The sequence below is a fragment of the Pan troglodytes genome, chromosome X (assembly GCF_028858775.2).
Source record: "Pan troglodytes isolate AG18354 chromosome X, NHGRI_mPanTro3-v2.0_pri, whole genome shotgun sequence".
NCBI classification, from domain to species: Eukaryota; Metazoa; Chordata; class Mammalia; order Primates; family Hominidae; genus Pan; species Pan troglodytes.
The window spans coordinates 48,985,978-49,004,014 of NC_072421.2; the positions used below are offsets into that span (position 1 = coordinate 48,985,978).

Consider the following 18,037-nt stretch of genomic DNA (forward strand, 5'->3'; position numbering starts at 1 on the left):
TCTCAGTCTGTTTACATTCCAAATGTGGGAATGGGGTCCCTTTCCCCCAAAGTCCCTTTTATTCATTTATCCCATTTTATTTATTTAGCCTTACATGTATATATTCATTCATTCATTTATTCCCTCAGTCATTTAGCCTGTATTTCTTTGTTTCCTTCTGCCCCTCTGTCTTTCAACATTTATTGTCAGGTACTATTTTAGGGGCTAGGAATCAAGAAGTGGAAAAAAAAACAGACAAGAATTCCTGCCCTTAGGGGGTGAAATCCACATTCTAGGGGAAGAGACAGACAAGAAACAAGAAATCAAATAGAAATAAAAGATAGTTGCAGATCATGATAAATGCTGTGGAGTGGTAAGGCAGAGATACAGATGAAACAACATTCAGATGGAGCAGTCAGGGACGGTCACTTGGAGTAGGTGATGGTGGTGCTGGACCTAAAGAGAGAGAAATGTCGGCCCAGTTAATATTTGGGGAAAAGGGGTTCCAGGCTGAGGGAGCAGCCAGTGCAAAGACCCTGAGGTGAGAAAAGGCTTGGCATGAGACCAGATGTCATGCATTTAATTATTTTTTTAAAAATAATTCAATCGGCTGGGTGCAGTGGCTCATGCCTGTAATTCCAGCACTTTGGGAGGCCGAGGTGGGCAGATCACCTGAGGTCAGGAGTTCGAGACCAGCCTGGGCAACATGGTGAAACCCTGTCTCTACTAAAAAATACAAAAATTAGCTGGGTATGGTGGTGCACACCTGTAATCCCAGCTCCTAATGGGGGCTGAGGCAAGAGAACTGCTTGAACCCGGGAGGCAGAGGTTGCAGTGAGCCGAGATCGTGCCACTGCACTCTAGCCTGGGCAACAGAGCGAGACTCCGTCTCAAAAAAAAAAAATCATTCAATCAACACAATACTAGATTAAGAGCAGCATACTCAATGAGCAGACCTCCCCATTCTCCATGCCCATAACAACTCACACACCAGGATCTTGATGGGCAGGATCCCCCTCTCATTTTTAAAATTTGGCTCTGCCCAGTTCCCAGTTCAAATCAAGCACTGGCCAATTGCAATGGAAAAGGCAAAGACTTATTAATCAGACAGATCTGCTCTAGAACCCGGGAAAGATGCCTCACCTCTGAGCTTTGGTTTCCGCATCTATACAATGGAGGTAACTGATTTCCAACGGGGATCCCACTGAGTCACCTCTCTGCCTCCTCAGGACTTGCTCTCCCAGAAACAAAGGAGTAACTCAAAAGCGTCCTTGGCGTTTACAGCTATTTCCAAGGGCATAATTAGAAACTGTTGCACAGCAAAGCCTAGAATTGAGCTCCCTGCCCCTTCCGATTTCTGAAATCTGGTGAATTCGAGATCTCAGACATCCTACCTTTAGAGGAGGAGAAAAAGAGAAAGGTAGTGGGGAGGAAGATAAAGGTGAGGGAGACTCCAGAGAGGGCAGGCTTCTTCAGTCTGCAAGAGCAACGGAAGAATTTCTAGGTGGAAAGGGGAACTCCCCCAAGCTAGAGAAGGAGGGAGTCTCAGGTTTCCTTTAATTCATTATTCTTTACACCGCAACACCACTCCCCACCCCACCCTGACCAGGTCCCCAGATGGGCACTGAGCCTAGGAAGGATCCATCAGCATCATTTATCCCTACTCCCAGTCCCCCACAGAAATCTTAGAAATCCAGTGTTCTGGTTGGCCGGGCGCGGTGGCTCACGCCTGTAATCCCAGCACTTCGGGAGGCCGAGATGGGCGGATCATGAAGTCAAGAAATAGAGACCATCCTGGCTAACATGGTGAAACCTCATCTCTACTAAAAATACAAAAAATTAGCTGGGCGTGGTGGCACACGCCTGTAGTCCCAGCTACTCAGGAGGCTGAGACAGGGGAATTGCTTGAACCCGGGAGGCAGAGTTGTGGTGAGCTGAGATCACGCTACTGCACTCCAGCCTGGGCAACAGAGCGAGACTCCGTCTCAAAAAAAAAATGTGGTATACACAATGGAATACTATTCGGCCATAAAAAACAATGAAATCATGTCTTTTGCAGCAACATGGATGAAACTGAAGGCCACTAATTTGAGTGAAACAACTCAGAAACAGAAAGACAAATACTGAATCTTTTCACTTGTAAGTGGGAGCTAAATAATGTGTACACATGGACATAGCATGTGGAATTATAAACAACAGAAACTTGGAAGGGTGGGGAGGTGGGAAGGAAGTACATGATGAGGAAATTACTTAACGAGTACAATGTGCATTATTCAGGCTATGGATACAGTAAAATGCCTGACTTCACCACTACACAATGTATCTGTGTAACAAAATTACACTTGTGGCCTGGCACTGTGGCTCATGCCTGCAATCCCAGCACTTTGGGAGGCCAATGCACATTATTCAGTTGATGGATACAGTAAAATGCCTGACTTCACCACTACACAACGTATCCATGTAAAAAAATTACACTTGTGGCCTGGCGCTGTGGCTCATGCCTGTAATCCTAGCACTTTGGGAGGCCAATGTACATTATTCAGATGATGGATACAGTAAAATGCCTGACTTCACCACTACACAATGTATCTGTGTAACAAAATTACACTTGTGGCCTGGCATGGTGGCTCATGTCTGTAATCCGAGCACTTTGGGAGACCAAGGCAGGTGGATCACTGGAGGCCAGGAGTTTGAGACCTGCCTGGCCAACGTGGTGAAACCCCATCATCTCTACTAAAAATACAAAAATTAGCCAGGTGTGGTGGCACACGCCTGTAATCCCACCTACTCAGGAGGCAGAGGCAGGAAAATCGCTTGAACCCGGGAGACAGAGGTTGCAGTGAACCGAAATCACGCCACTGCACTCCAGCCTGGGCGACAGAGTGAGACTCTGTCTCAAAAAAAAAAAATGTTATATTTGTACCCAATAAATTTATACGAAACAATTAAATGCTTCTGAGATCTGGCTTAATGGTTGCTCAGCCTGCATTCTGGTTCCACATGTAGGTCTGCTTGTGAAAACTCATTACAGTGTTCACCCCTGGTCTGTGTACCCTTCTGTATTTGTGTTACACTCCAATCTGAGGTTTACATTACAATAGGTCAAACCTGTGAAGCCTGCAATGAATAAAACCTTATATTGGCTCCGGCACTGGGCAACGCAGTAATCATTAAATTAATGCTGAATGAACAGACAACTGGCTGGGAGTGGGACACGGTAGCAATAAGATGGCCTCTTAACTTTTGAGGTCTCCTGAAAAAGTGCTAGTCCAGAATGATTCACTTTCCAGATGAGCAGGAGACACCCACCCCAAGGTCACTTACTGGAGGTTTTACAGACCAGTTTAAGAAACTGCCTAAGATCAAGTAATTTAGTAAATGGCAGAGCCTGGATATGAGTCCAGGTAGTCAGGCTCCAGAATCCAGGCTTTTGCCCACTACTTTATAGTGTTTGGGGGCACTACTGGCGACAGACCCTTTTGTCTCCCCCTCAGATCCAGACAGGCAGAGGTCCTGTCTTAAATCACTCTTGTGGGTTGGACAGGTCTCCTGGACACCCGGGAGTGGGAGAGCCCTGCTGCCCGAGGAGACTGGGGGTACATGAGGATGAGCACCTGACTCTGCTCGAGAAGGAATAAGGGAGGGAAGGGGATGCATGGTGGGACTTTCGCTCCTGTCTGTCCCCTCAGGGCAAGCTGGGGCTGACGGAACCTCAGACCAGCCAGTCACTTCTTAATGAGCTCACAGCTGGACTGGCAGGCAGACAGAATATCCGTTTGGTTAACTGTATAACTGTTTGGTTGACTACAGAACTCATGGAGTGACAGGGAGAAGGCGCAATTTGAGAACGTGACAGCGCAGTTTCCTGAACATCTAACTGAATGACAGCCTGCCTAGGACTGGCTGGGGCTGGTAGCCTGACAGTGGAAAAGACAGGCAGCCTCCTGAGGACCTTGCAGGCTGGCTGACTGATGGCCCGTGGTGCTACTGCCTGCCTGGGTGGCCGGATGTTGTGAATGACTATTGTCAGGAATCACAGCTGGCGGGGGAATGTCTAGATGTTATACTGTCTGGCACCGTGTAAAGGAGGGCCACCTGGGGAAACTTCAGGCTAACTGATCAACAGATCCGTGGCTGCTTGCTAGGCAGCTGTATCTGGTGATCAACTATCCACGCTGCTCGAATCACAGCATGCTGGAGGGCCTGGCTGGGTGCTCTGACTGACTGATCACCTGACAGACGGTGCGGTCAGTCGGATGCTGAGAATGACTGACGATGTGATGAGGGGCGGATTGAACGAGTCACAGGCCAGCTGGCCAGGAGCAAAATCGGCATAGCTGTCTGACTCGATGGCTGTACGTGGTTACAGACTGTCTGCCCTGATAGAATCTCAGCTTCAACGCATCAGAAGAGACTGACTGACCAATGGTGGGGATGAGTCGCCTGAGAAATGACAGACTGGCTGACCCACTGACAGGTGGTGTGGAGGCTTAATCGTACCTCTAGTTGCTGTGACTATTTGCTTTGAGGGCCTAGCTGGGTGTTGTGACTGATCGTGGTGTGAATGAGAAGTAATCTGAGGGAAAGACAGTGACCAACTGATAGTGCCCGACAGGGCTGTATTAGATGCTGACAGTGACAGCTTGTCCCGACCTAATCACAGCCCGCCTGGGGGCATGGCTGGATGCTGCAGTCTATGAGAGGATTTAGCCAGGGAGAATCGCAGCTGGTCCCAGGGCTATGGTGGGTGGAGAGGAGGACTGATTGATCTGCTGACAACGTGAGGACAGGATGGTCTTAGGGAATGATAAGGCAGGCTGGCTAACAGTGCTGTCTGCCTGCCTGCCTCCAGGGAGTCGCTGCTGGCCAGGGCACAAATGGAAGCCAGTATTGACTGCCCAGCAGTGTGGATGGGGGCCGGGAGTCTGACTAGGCACCTGTCTGGGGCGACCGCCTGAGCGGTTGGATACAGCACTAGTCCACCTGGGAGCCCCGGCCTGCTTGGGGTTAAAATGAGATGACGGGCTGACTGACGGTGATAACAGGGAGTATGACAGGACTGAGGAACCACTGCGACTGGCTGATAACGTGATTGGCTAGCAGTGTGACAGACAGACCAGCGCACGGGCAGGGCCTCTGGCAACTTTAGCTACCGCCGCTGTCGCTCCCGCTGCCGCCGCCGCCCAGACGCACTCTGGGAAAGCGCGGCGAGCACCCGCCTCCGGGACCGAGCCGGGCGGCAGGGAGGGGTTCGGTCACGGCTCTCCGGTTGGTCCGCGCGGGTGCTGCGAGTCGCGAGCCGCGGCCAATAGGCTGCGCGTTCCCGGCCACGCCCGCGCGAGCGCTCTTCTCGCGAGGCCGGCTAGGCCCGAATGTCGTTAGCCGTGGGGAAAGATGGCGGAAAATTTAAAAGGTGAAGCAGTGGAGGCAGAGGCGCGGGCCCGCTGGCCGGGCCGGGTGGGCTGGAGGGGTGGCGTTGCCGGCTCGGGGCCCCGGCGTCCGAGGCCCCGGCGCCGGGAGCCGGAAGCTCGGCGCGGAAAGGATGAGGCTCGGGGAGCGCGGGCCTGGTGCGCGGGGCTGGGCGGGGCTCAGGGGAGGGGGCGCGCGCCTCGGAACGCAGCGGGCCTGGGGCTAAGTGGGGACGCAGGAGGGGGGCGCGCGCTGCAGATCGCGGCCGGACCGGCGCGCGCACGCGCGGGGGCTTGTCGGGGAGGCCGCGCCCGCGCGCGGGAAAATCGGCCCCTGGTGACCGTTACCCATTCGGTGTCCACGCGAGACGCCGGAAGGGGAGGGAAGATAAGGGGGACAGACCCCCCCTTCAGAGTGCGGGGACAGGGAACTCTTCTGGGGGAACGTATCGCCTCTCGGCGTGATGGGGGAAGGGTTTGGAATAGAGGATCTCCCAGAAGAGAGAAATGGGGCCTTCCTAATAGGACAGCTGGACTCCCCCATGTGCAGGGAAAGAGGGGTGACTCAGTTATGTTGGGGGGCCCCTCTATGTGACGAAAGCCGCAGGGAGGATGGGTTCCACAAGTGGGAGGACCTCTGAGGGGTTCAGGAGAGTCCACCTGTGGCCAGTTCCGGAGCCAGCAGCTGGAGGGTGTTAATTGGGACCACTTAAGTGGGGTTTCAAATGCAAGTGAAGGAAGGGGTTTGCGAGGACAGGCTGTAGGGAGAGGAAAGCGTGGGCACAGGCGGGCTCAGTCTCCACTTGGTCTTGCCTAAGTAGGGGGGGTAGGGCTTGCACACGAAATAATTTTGAAAAGCTCTTGTACGTTTTTAGGTTGACATCTAAAGTTTAGGTGTGATTTTTGCAATGGGAGGCAGAAAATATTAAACATTTTAAAAAGATGATATAGGATGAGGACTGACTGCCCTTGGAGTGTTTTGAGACATGATTTGATAAAATGGCTTCTAAAGCACATTGATTAAGAATGTGCCTTGAATCAGAAAGAAATCTGTTTTTTAAAATCCGTGTCTTACAAAATTTTGGCAGTCCCAGAAATATACCAGGTATATTTAAAAGAATCAGTGTCACTAATCTGTACCGCTTTGCGTATAAATTCAGAGCATAACCCTTTGGATGAGCTTTACTCTTCACAGAAAGATGGATGAGACAGAAAGTCCAAATGCAGTGTGAAAAAATATACCTTGTGGTTTTAAGGCACCCAGATTGATCATTTAAGGAGCCTTCCTGTAATGTAGTATCATTCCACAATCTCTTGCTCATAATTCCGAAATCTAAAAAGCCCTGAAAACTGAAATCCTTTTCTTAAATTTGGCACCATTTATGGCAAAAGTAGATTATAAAGTGGAACTCTTCTGTGAGGCTATTTTATATCTCTGTTTCTCCTATTTAATGTGGGAAATTCATACTTTTGCTGCAGGACGGTTAATGCATTTGATTATAGCTTGATGTCCCCTGGCCACGCTGGGGGTGTTAGGTGATGTATGGGATATCCTAGAACTAGTCTTGTAAAATCCAAAAAATTTTGAATTCCAAAACACATCTGGCCCAGGAGTTTGAGATAAGGGATTAAAGACCAGTCTTTCCAGTTACGCCTTTGTTTGGTGCCCTGGAGGTTTTAATCTTGTCCTCCTATCCGCCCCACCTCGGGGCATTGCATCCTACTGAGATGGGGGGTTGTTCTCTTTCTTTTGCAAAGTGGAGAGAGGGGTGATCAGGTCCTGAACCCAAAGCAGGTTTGCAGGCAGTTTTAGGAATGACATGGAGTTTGAAGCTCTGGAAATAGATTCCTTTAGGACAATTCATGTTGCAAACCCCGCTTAGAGGTCTGCTGCTCCAGGGGCGGCTTTGGGCAGTGAGTATTGGGGTTCAAAGCACATTTCTGTTGTAGAACAGTCTCAGCACTGGGGAAGGCCTGTGGATTAAATTTCCCTGACTCTTAGGCAGTCTTTGGGATGTCCCAGGGAGGATTTGGGGTCCCCTTTGACTCCTGGCCTAGTCAGGCTGCCCAGTAATAGTTCTTTCTGCCCCGCTTGATCCAGGCTGCAGCGTGTGTTGCAAGTCTTCTTGGAATCAGCTGCAGGACCTGTGCCGCCTGGCCAAGCTCTCCTGCCCTGCCCTCGGTATCTCTAAGAGGAACCTCTATGACTTTGAAGTCGAGTACCTGTGCGATTACAAGAAGATCCGCGTGAGTCTGGGGTGACCATGCTCTGGGAGGGGACAGGTCACAAGGAAGTTAGTGTCCTGCCCTCTTGTCCCCAACTGCCCACATCTGTTTCCAAAGGGAATTTTCTCCTTTGACCCTGAAAACACAGGATGAATAGACCCTTTTATCCTATGTTACAGATAGGGAAACTAAGTAGCTTTCTGGGCAGGAGCCGGAATGAATTCCCAAATAAATCTCTTCCCATCTCCCTAGGAATACAAAGTAATTGCAGAGATTGAGATGCTGAACCCTGGAGTGGAAATGTCAATAGCTAATGGCTATTGAGCACTTTCAGTGTGCCAGGCGTTTCCTCTCGGAAACTCATTTAATCCCCTAACAACTGAAATGGGGATAGTTATTGCCAGAAGGGGGAGTGGCAGGATGGTTAGGAGAACAAACTGGAGTCAGCATGCTTGGGTTCCAGTCCTGGTTGTGTTACCCCAGGCTACCTACCCAAACCTTCAGTACTTCATTTTCCTTGTCGTAAAAGAGGGATAACTAGGAGCATCTACCTCATGTGGGGTTGTGAGGATTAAGTTAGTTAATAATACATGTAAGCTGCCTAGAACAGGCAAGGATTTGTCAGGGTCCAGGTGAGCCAGGGTGGTGGCAGTGATGATGGTTTGTCACTGGACGTATTTTGAAGGTGGGGCCAACGGGATGTGCAGAGGGTGGGTGTCGGAAGTGTGAACAAAAGAGGAGTCAAGGATGACTCCAGGAGTTCCGGTCTGAACAGCTAGAAGGGAGGGAGCTGATGATGGGGAAGACCAAGGAGAGGAGTGGGTTTGGGAGATTAATTAAAAGTTGGAACAGTTTGGACAGACAGTAAGGGGGAGAGGAGGATTTGAACCTAGTAATCCTCACTCTAGAGCCCATGCTTTTTAACCACCGCATGAAGTCATTCCAGAAAAGGGGTGGGGTGGGGTAGGTGTTATCCATCAGCTTTGGGATGGAAGCCCCATGAAGGCTGGCCCAAAGATCTCACTACTTACGGTACCCCCGTCCCCCTACCCACCCCCAACAGGAACAGGAATATTACCTGGTGAAATGGCGTGGATATCCAGACTCAGAGAGCACCTGGGAGCCACGGCAGAATCTCAAGTGTGTGCGTATCCTCAAGCAGTTCCACAAGGACTTAGAAAGGGAGCTGCTCCGGCGGCACCACCGGTCAAAGACCCCCCGGCACCTGGACCCAAGCTTGGCCAACTACCTGGTGCAGAAGGCCAAGCAGAGGCGGGCGCTCCGTCGCTGGGAGCAGGAGCTCAATGCCAAGCGCAGCCATCTGGGACGCATCACTGTAGAGAATGAGGTGGACCTGGACGGCCCTCCGCGGGCCTTCGTGTACATCAATGAGTACCGTGTTGGTGAGGGCATCACCCTCAACCAGGTGGCTGTGGGCTGCGAGTGCCAGGACTGTCTGTGGGCACCCACTGGAGGCTGCTGCCCGGGGGCGTCACTGCACAAGTTTGCCTACAATGACCAGGGCCAGGTGCGGCTTCGAGCCGGGCTGCCCATCTACGAGTGCAACTCCCGCTGCCGCTGTGGCTATGACTGCCCAAATCGCGTGGTACAGAAGGGCATCCGATATGACCTCTGCATCTTCCGCACGGATGATGGGCGCGGCTGGGGCGTCCGCACCCTGGAGAAGATTCGCAAGAACAGCTTCGTCATGGAGTACGTGGGAGAGGTAGGGAGATGGGACCCGGTGTGTGTGTGCAGCTCTTCCCACCCTGTGTTCACAGTGTGCACCCAGCTCTCCTCACTGTGTGTCTGAAACTCCCTGCTTTCCCTATGGGAAAGGCCTGGGAGACTGATCTGAGTGTCACAGGGACATTGGGCAGGGGCTAGTATTCCAAGCTGGTACACACCAGCATGGCCATGCTGGTGGTTACAGGAACACCAAAATACTTCTGCACTGGGTTGACTTTATCAGGGTACTTAGCAAAGAAGAAAAGTGGGAGCTGAGATCCAGGCAGCCTTAGCATTCCTTGTAACAGGCCATGTGGTCTGGCATAGGGCTGCATCAGCTGGAAAGGCACTTCCTCTTCTCATTTCACAAGGGCCCATCTTATCACCAAGCAGTATCTGCCTGAGGAGCATTGTTTTACCAGTCTGCACAGAAGGAACGCAGTCTGGAGTAGGATGAGACATGCCTTGGACAAAGGTTGGCTAACTCCTTTAGACTTTCAGGACACTGGGGAAGGCCGAGTGTATTAGGCAAGCCAGCCATTGTAAAAACAACCCCCTCATCTTAGTGACTTTGCACATTACAAGTTTGCTTGCTCATGGAACAGTCCATTGTGGGGGTTTGAGTGGGTATCCTTTCACACAGCAACTGGGACACCTAGGCTCTTTCCCTCCTGTGCCTTTGCTGTGCCTTGAAGCCTTGGAGTCACTACCAGATCCTCAGCATTGCCTGGCAGGCGGGCCAAGTGGGGGATAGAAGGGGCCCATCCTAGTGGGCCAGGCCTAGATGCAGCACCCATCACTTCTGCCCATGCTCCACTGGCTGGAACTGAGTCACTGGCCTTACCTCCATGCAAGAGAGGCAACAGGATGTGCTTTAGCCATGCGCCCAGCTGCACAAGGCTAAAGCACAGCCATAACTAGCAACTAGATAACTAGCAAGTATCTACAACAGAAAAATGTCACATTCTAAGATGGGATGCAGTTAGCATTTGGGATGAGATGATTTTTTGTTATGTAGAACTGTCTCATGCATTGGGGGACATTTAGCATCCCTGGACCTTGACCATTTAAATCCATGAGTGTGCCCTGTCATAGTGACAACCCCAGATACCTCTATATATAGCCATAGGTCCCTTAGGGGTGTGATATAGTTGGAAAGTGACAGAAACTGGCCTGAGGAACACTCACATGAGGGTGTCCACACTGTAGCACTGATACTGATGACAAGGAGAGGCTCCTACTCTGAGAAACTGTACAGAGGGTCACATCTGACAGGGACAGAGACAATCTTGGGTAGAACAATCTACACCACAGAGGACCCTGACAGTCTGGGCAAGGAGACAGCCACACCCTGTCCAGATAACCCTGCTGGCCTGCTGGAGGAGATGTCTACATGCCACAGGACCTGGCCATCTGGAAGGAGGAGGGGGGGAGGTGTCCACACCCTGAGGGCTCCTGACAGTGGGCAGGGGAAGGAGTCCTGATAATCTGCAGGAAGTCCATGTCCCACAGTGACCCCAGTGACCTGGAGGAAGAGCTTGTGCTCTCCACACTCTAGAGGACCTGGTGGTCTGACTTAGGAAGTGTTCACACCCATGTTGTCATGACAGGAAAAAGAAGTGTCCTCACCCCAGAGGGATCCGGACAGCCTGGAGATCTAGTCTACACCCAAGGGCACCCTGACAGTATCGGGGGAAGTGTCCATGCCCTCAATGTCCTGACACTCTGGAGGAAGTGTCCAGAGGTTGAAGGAACCCAAACTCTCTGGAGGAGATGTCCAGACCCCATAGGACCCAGACAGTCCACCGTCCTAGGGGCTGCACAGAGCAGGAAGTATCTCAGCCTCACTGTACTGGCATCTGGAGGAAACACTGTCTACCACACAGGGTCCTGACAGTCGAGGAGGAAGACTACACCCCAAGGGCAGCCTCAGACCCTCCTGGGCCTGAGACTTTTCTGGCTGCTCTTCCTTAGTGTCAGTGTCTTTAATCCTCCCAGGGATCCTCTCAGCCCTGTCCTCACCCTTCCTGCTCTCCACACATTCTTGCTGCACTATTTCCTGACCGCCCTCCAGCACCCTCAGACCCATGGGTCCTCCTGATGGTGCCACAGGCCTCCGGAAAGAGCCAAACTCATCTTCCCGCATCCCCCTCTGAAGAGACAGTATAGCAAATGGTTAGGAGGGTGGACTCTGGATCCTGACTGCCCGAGGCTGAATCCCAGCTCCACTACTCATCAGCAATCACTAACCTCTGTGCCTGCATTTACTACTCTGTAAAATGGGAACAATAATAGCACTCACCTCACAGGCTTGTTACAAAAATTAAATGAGTTACTATGTATCAAGCACTTGGAAAAAGCACTTGAACAGTGTTCAGTACACAGTAAGTTTGATACAAACGTTATCAGCATAGTTCAAACTTCAGCAAATCCAAAATGTCTGGAAGACCAAGTTTTTTTGTAACCCATCTGGCTACAGGACCCAGCCTGACCGGATAGGGTCCTATTTGTAGTTTTTATTTATCCTACTTGGGGTAATAGTCATACATTTCGTTGCAGCAGTTCTAATTTACTTGATTCTGTAGTGCCGTCCCAGATGCTACCAGGGTGTTACGGAATCAAGGGCCTATCTGCACACCATGCTATCTACTGTCCTTCAGCTGGGACATGTACTGACAGTCTGTACCAAGAGCTCCCTCCACGGGAGCTGCCCTTCCCTCCTTTGCAGCCTCCCACATTGGGTCAGAACTTTCACGTTCCTGCAGAACATTCCCATCCTCACCCAAGAGACAATGCCAGCCTATTTTATCCATTCTAAAACATGCATTTTCTTCCTATTTTAACATCTCGGAAATGAAGATGTCTTAATTAAATCATGGTGTATCATTTATAATTAACAGCAGTTTTTCCTTTCTTGGTAAAGGGCACATAAAATTAAGGGTGTGCCTTACATTTATAACTGGTCCTCATAACCACTCCTAACATTGCTCACTCTCCTATCAGAAACAGGAACACCTTTCACGTCCATGATCTTGTATGGATCTTTACAACAGCCCCTGTCAGGTTGGGATTTTGTCACTGTCATTCCCATTCTGCAGATGAGAAAACTGAGGCCCAGAGAGGTAGAATAACTTGATTAAAATCACAAAAGTAGTACAATGGATAAAAAAATAAAGGCCCAAATAATGTCTAAAACTGGTACCCTGCCAGGCTGTAGCTTTTTTTTTTTTTTTTAGCTGAGGAAACAGGCACAGAGAGAACATTCAGGATCCCATACCCAGGAGGGGGCAGAGCAGCAGCTGACTCCAAGTCTTCTAGTTCCCATTCACGTCAGCACCCTCTCGGAACTGCCAGCTTACAGCCTGTCTTTTCCATTCATTCTGGAGAGCTGTTAGGGAGCAGAGACAGGCCCATCTGTTCCCAAGCTTTCAGGGTTGACCAATCATTAGAGAATGGGACTGAAAAGAAGATGAGAAGGAACCAGGAAGTGTTTGTGCCCTGGAGGGCCTGCAGTATGACTCACTCCTGGTGAGACTGGGAGAGCAGGTAGTGGCAGAATAGGCATGAAGATGGAGACTAGGAAGGATGTGGGCACTCCTCCTGGCTCAAGGAGGGCCTACGGTGAAAAAGATGGCTCATACCCCACCCACTAGGCCTGTGAGCCTGGGAGAGGCTGCCCTTTGATCCCAGGACTTGATCAGACAAGTGGCCAGCTTCTGAGGTAGGGGAGGAACGGGAAGCTTGGAAGGCTGCCTAGAGAGGTCCCATCTGTTTGAGCTGATGCCACAAGGAAGACTGTTCTCCAGGAGGTGAAGGGAGACTGATCTTGACATATTCCACCCTCATGTTGTGGCCCTTAGGAGAGAGTCCCCACTCTTCCACCAGGTGGTAAAGCCCTTTTATGATCTGCAACTCGTTTTAGAGAATCCGTCTCTTCTCCATTCCCCCTCAAGCCCTAAGCACTGTTTCCTGATCACAGTCTTACACTGTGGGTGTGTGAATCTGTCTCTCTGTGACCAGACTTTGACCCCTTGAGGGCAGGGACCAATCCTGGTTCCTGTGTATCCCCTACCCACCTGTGACCCCTGAGAGTGGACCGGGCCTGGTCCCTGTGTCTCCCTGATCAGACCGTGAGCCCTGCATGCTGGGACTGGGCACAAGGAAGGCCTCAATAAAAACCCTGGCAAGGGAGCCAGGTTCCTCAAGGAACAGAACTGGAGCACGGGGCAATGGGTAGTGTGGCCCGAGGCAGGGTAAATCTTGGTTTCCTCAAGGCATTGTTAGTCAGCCTTTGGCATGGAACACAGCCTTGAGGGGACAGCCAGGGAGAATACCAGTGTGGCCATCCTAGCTAAGGAGATGGATTCCCAAGTCAGAAGGGCATGGTCACCGGCCCACATGAGGGTGAGCAAGGAAGGAAGCCCGAGAGGGGTCTCTGGAGAAGGGAGGGGAAGGAAGAAGTGTGGCGGGGGAGTACTGGAGCTACCTGGAGGGCCGCCACTTGGACAGAGGACAGGCTGCTAAGCCAGGAAGCAGAATCAAAGTAAACAGCAGTCCCCATGTGTCTCCTGTGTGCTGTGCACTGTCCTTGGCTGAGGTACAGTGGGACCCCTACCCAGGGAAGGGCCTGGTCAGCTACGCTTGGGGATTGGCAGGAGGCTGCCATTGCTGGCCTCAGGGAAGAGGGGCCATGGGGCCGGAGATTTGTTGGGGTGGATTGGGAGGCAAGGACAGGCTGGCGCTAGGATGGCAGCAAAGCTTCCCATTTCCTAGGACAGGTAGGGAACCAGCTGGGGAGGAGGCACCCACTGCCGTCTGAAGCACCAGTTGGCACTGCGCAGCCCTGGGCCGAGGGAGAGCTTCTCTCACTGTGCTCTCCCTTCATCTTTCCTCCTCCTCTGCTGCTGTCTCTGAAGTGTGTAGCCTCAGCCTCTTTCTGGCTCTCTGAACCTGGGCCTCCCTCTGCCTCTGCCTCCACCTCTCTTGTCTGAGGCCCTTGCCCCCTTTCCCCATGGCCTGGGTCTCTTCTTCCCCTCTCTCCACGCCCTCCCTGCTGGGTCCTGCATGGGCTCAGGCTCCCTTGCCTGGATCAGTAAGTATCTCTCCCTGTGGCACCCTGGGTCACTTTCTTTCTTGCCCTTGCTTTGGTCTCTCCTGATCACCTTCCTGCTCCGTCCCAAGGCACTGGAGGCTCCAGGGGTTCTTGGGCAGCTCTTGCTGGGTGGCGGCAGGAGGTGCTCGCGTGGCCTCAGTTGGGCCCTGCAGCCAGGCCAGCCTGCACTCACCGCCAGGGACTCCTCCTGCTAGCCAGAGGCCTGAGGCGGGCCGGGCAGTTGCCAGCTGAGGCCCAGCTCCTCAGGAAGGGCCGACAGACTCTCTGCGTCACTGCCCATGTGTGTCCACGGGCAGGGGTGCCTCCTGCTCCCTGTCCTTCGGAAGTCAGGAGCAGTGCTGGCTTTCCTGAGACTTCGCGGCCAATCTCCCCTTACCCATGGCCCTTTCCCTAGATCATTACCTCAGAGGAGGCAGAGCGGCGGGGCCAGATCTACGACCGTCAGGGCGCCACCTACCTCTTTGACCTGGACTACGTGGAGGACGTGTACACCGTGGATGCCGCCTACTATGGCAACATCTCCCACTTTGTCAACCACAGTGTGGGTACCCCCGGCAGGCGGGCAAGGGGTCGAGAGGGGCAGGCTGGGGCCCCTCCTCACTCTCCCAACTGTTCTTTCTCGCCCAGTGTGACCCCAACCTGCAGGTGTACAACGTCTTCATAGACAACCTTGACGAGCGGCTGCCCCGCATCGCTTTCTTTGCCACAAGAACCATCCGGGCAGGCGAGGAGCTCACCTTTGATTACAACATGCAAGGTGGGGGTGGCAAGGGACTGGGGGCAGGGGCGCACTGTGACTTGGGACACAAGGACCCCTCCCAAACGCACACCAGTCACTCAGAGAACCAAGGAAAATTCTTTAGCGGGAGCTTTAAGATGCTCTTCCTGACTCCCAGTCCCCCATTCGGACTACTAGACCCCTGCCTACCCCTCGAGTGCCCTCATTCCCAGCCCCTGAACCCTAACCCTGAGGCATTCATACCAACTTCTCCCAAGATTCCTGGAGAGTTAAGAAACTCCTGACTCCAGTCTTGACTGAGTTTCCCTCATCCCCCAGCCCCTCCCCACTCCTAGCTCCCTTTGGCCTTCTTCATCCCAAGCCTCTGGACAGCCTTGTGGCCTCCAGCCAGTCCCCTCCTTGATAAGCTAGCCACCTCTGAGACCCTCAAGGGCAGGTCTTTGGCAGGAGAGTTCAGATGTACCTCTGGATGCCCAGGTGGCCCTCTATTCCTGCCCCTGCCCCCCCCCCACACCTAAAACGACCCTCCTGGTTCCTTGACGGCTCCCTGCCTCCCCCAGCATTCCTCAACCCCTGGCCTGAACAACCTCCAGTGCTGAGCCCTGGCCCTAGCCCCAAACCACCAACCCTAAGATCTCCTCCCAACTCAAATCCCAGAGTTGCTCCCAGCCCCAAAGATCCTTGGTCTCATGGTATAAAGGGTAGTGGGACCCTTCATCCAGGCCTTCTAACAAGTCCCCTGCCTCCTTCCCTACCTTCCTCCCTCCCTCCTTCTCCCCCTCCCTCCCTGCCTCCTTCCCTCCTCTCCTCCCTGGCTGTGACTCCACAGTGGACCCCGTGGACATGGAGAGCACCCGCATGGACTCCAACTTTGGCCTGGCTGGGCTCCCTGGCTCCCCTAAGAAGCGGGTCCGTATTGAATGCAAGTGTGGGACTGAGTCCTGCCGCAAATACCTCTTCTAGCCCTTAGAAGTCTGAGGCCAGACTGACTGAGGGGGCCTGAAGCTACATGCACCTCCCCCACCGCTGCCCTCCTGTCGAGAATGACTGCCAGGGCCTCGCCTGCCTCCACCTGCCCCCACCTGCTCCTACCTGCTCTACGTTCAGGGCTGTGGCCGTGGTGAGGACCGACTCCAGGAGTCCCCTTTCCCTGTCCCAGCCCCATCTGTGGGTTGCACTTACAAACCCCCACCCACCTTCAGAAATAGTTTTTCAACATCAAGACTCTCTGTCGTTGGGATTCATGGCCTATTAAGGAGGTCCAAGGGGTGAGTCCCAGCCCAGCCCCAGAATATATTTGTTTTTGCACCTGCTTCTGCCTGGAGATTGAGGGGTCTGCTGCAGGCCTCCTCCCTGCTGCCCCAAAGGTATGGGGAAGCAACCCCAGAGCAGGCAGACATCAGAGGCCAGAGTGCCTAGCCCGACATGAAGCTGGTTCCCCAACCACAGAAACTTTGTACTAGTGAAAGAAAGGGGGTCCCTGGGCTACGGGCTGAGGCTGGTTTCTGCTCGTGCTTACAGTGCTGGGTAATGTTGGCCCTAAGAGCTGTAGGGTCTCTTCTTCAGGGCTGCATATCTGAGAAGTGGATGCCCACATGCCACTGGAAGGGAAGTGGGTGTCCATGGCCCACTGAGCAGTGAGAGGAAGGCAGTGCAGAGCTGGCCAGCCCTGGAGGTGGGCTGGGACCAAGCTCTGCCTTCACAGTGCAGTGAAGGTACCTAGGGCTCTTGGGAGCTCTGCGGTTGCTAGGGGCCCTGACCTGGGGTGTCATGACCGCTGACACCACTCAGAGCTGGAACCAAGATCTAGATAGTCCATAGATAGCACTTAGGACAAGAATGTGCATTGATGGGGTGGTGATGAGGTGCCAGGCACTGGGTAGAGCACCTGGTCCACGTGGATTGTCTCAGGGAAGCCTTGAAAACCACGGAGGTGGATGCCAGGAAAGGGCCCATGTGGCAGAAGGCAAAGTACAGGCCAAGAATTGGGGGTGGGGGAGATGGCTTCCCCACTATGGGATGACAAGGCGAGAGGGAAGCCCTTGCTGCCTGCCATTCCCAGACCCCAGCCCTTTGTGCTCACCCTGGTTCCACTGGTCTCAAAAGTCACCTGCCTACAAATGTACAAAAGGCGAAGGTTCTGATGGCTGCCTTGCTCCTTGCTCCCCTACCCCCTGTGAGGACTTCTCTAGGAAGTCCTTCCTGACTACCTGTGCCCAGAGTGCCCCTACATGAGACTGTATGCCCTGCTATCAGATGCCAGATCTATGTGTCTGTCTGTGTGTCCATCCCGCCGGCCCCCCAGACTAACCTCCAGGCATGGACTGAATCTGGTTCTCCTCTTGTACACCCCTCAACCCTATGCAGCCTGGAGTGGGCATCAATAAAATGAACTGTCGACTGAACAAACCAAGATGTGAGGTGCTTGTGTGGGTGGGGGTTGAGGGGATAGAGGCTGGGAGCTGGGTTTGCCCAGGAACATGTTCCTCAAACCTCAGCCATTTGACTCTAATCCTCACAATTTCAGCCCCCACAGCATATCACTTACACCATCATCTATATAACATCTTGACCTAAAATAAGTTTGTTTTATACTTAAACTTTAAAATGCACTTAAGGCTGGGTGTGGTGGCTCACATCTTTAATCCCAGCACTTTGGGAGGCCGAGGCAGGCAGATCGCTTGAGCTCAGGAATTCGAGACCAGCATGGGCAACGTGGTGAAACCACATCTCTGCTAAAAATACAAAAATTGGCCAGGTGTGGGGGCATGTGCCTGTAGTCCCAGCTACTCAGGAGCCTGAGGTGGGAAGATTGCTTGAGCCTGGGAGGTGGAGGTTGCAGTG

The 18,037-nt window shown here is 52.7% G+C and overlaps 1 protein-coding gene across 2 annotated transcripts; it reads left to right on the plus strand.

Moving 5' to 3' along the window:
* The first annotated feature begins 4,139 nt into the window (after positions 1-4,139).
* Positions 4,140-17,602, plus strand: SUV39H1 (SUV39H1 histone lysine methyltransferase). Of its 2 annotated transcripts, none has more exons than XM_016947496.3 (6): positions 4,140-4,456; positions 7,489-7,634; positions 8,677-9,339; positions 14,849-14,995; positions 15,082-15,211; positions 16,023-17,602. In XM_016947496.3, the coding sequence occupies exons 1-6, from the start codon at positions 4,405-4,407 to the stop codon at positions 16,154-16,156; spliced, it is 1,272 nt and encodes a 423-aa protein (XP_016802985.1). In that variant the 5' UTR covers positions 4,140-4,404; the 3' UTR covers positions 16,157-17,602. The 2 variants fall into 2 exon arrangements, with proteins under 2 accessions (XP_016802985.1, XP_016802986.1); XM_016947497.4 differs by lacking the exon at positions 4,140-4,456 and adding an exon at positions 5,089-5,392.
* The last annotated feature ends 435 nt before the right edge of the window (positions 17,603-18,037 follow it).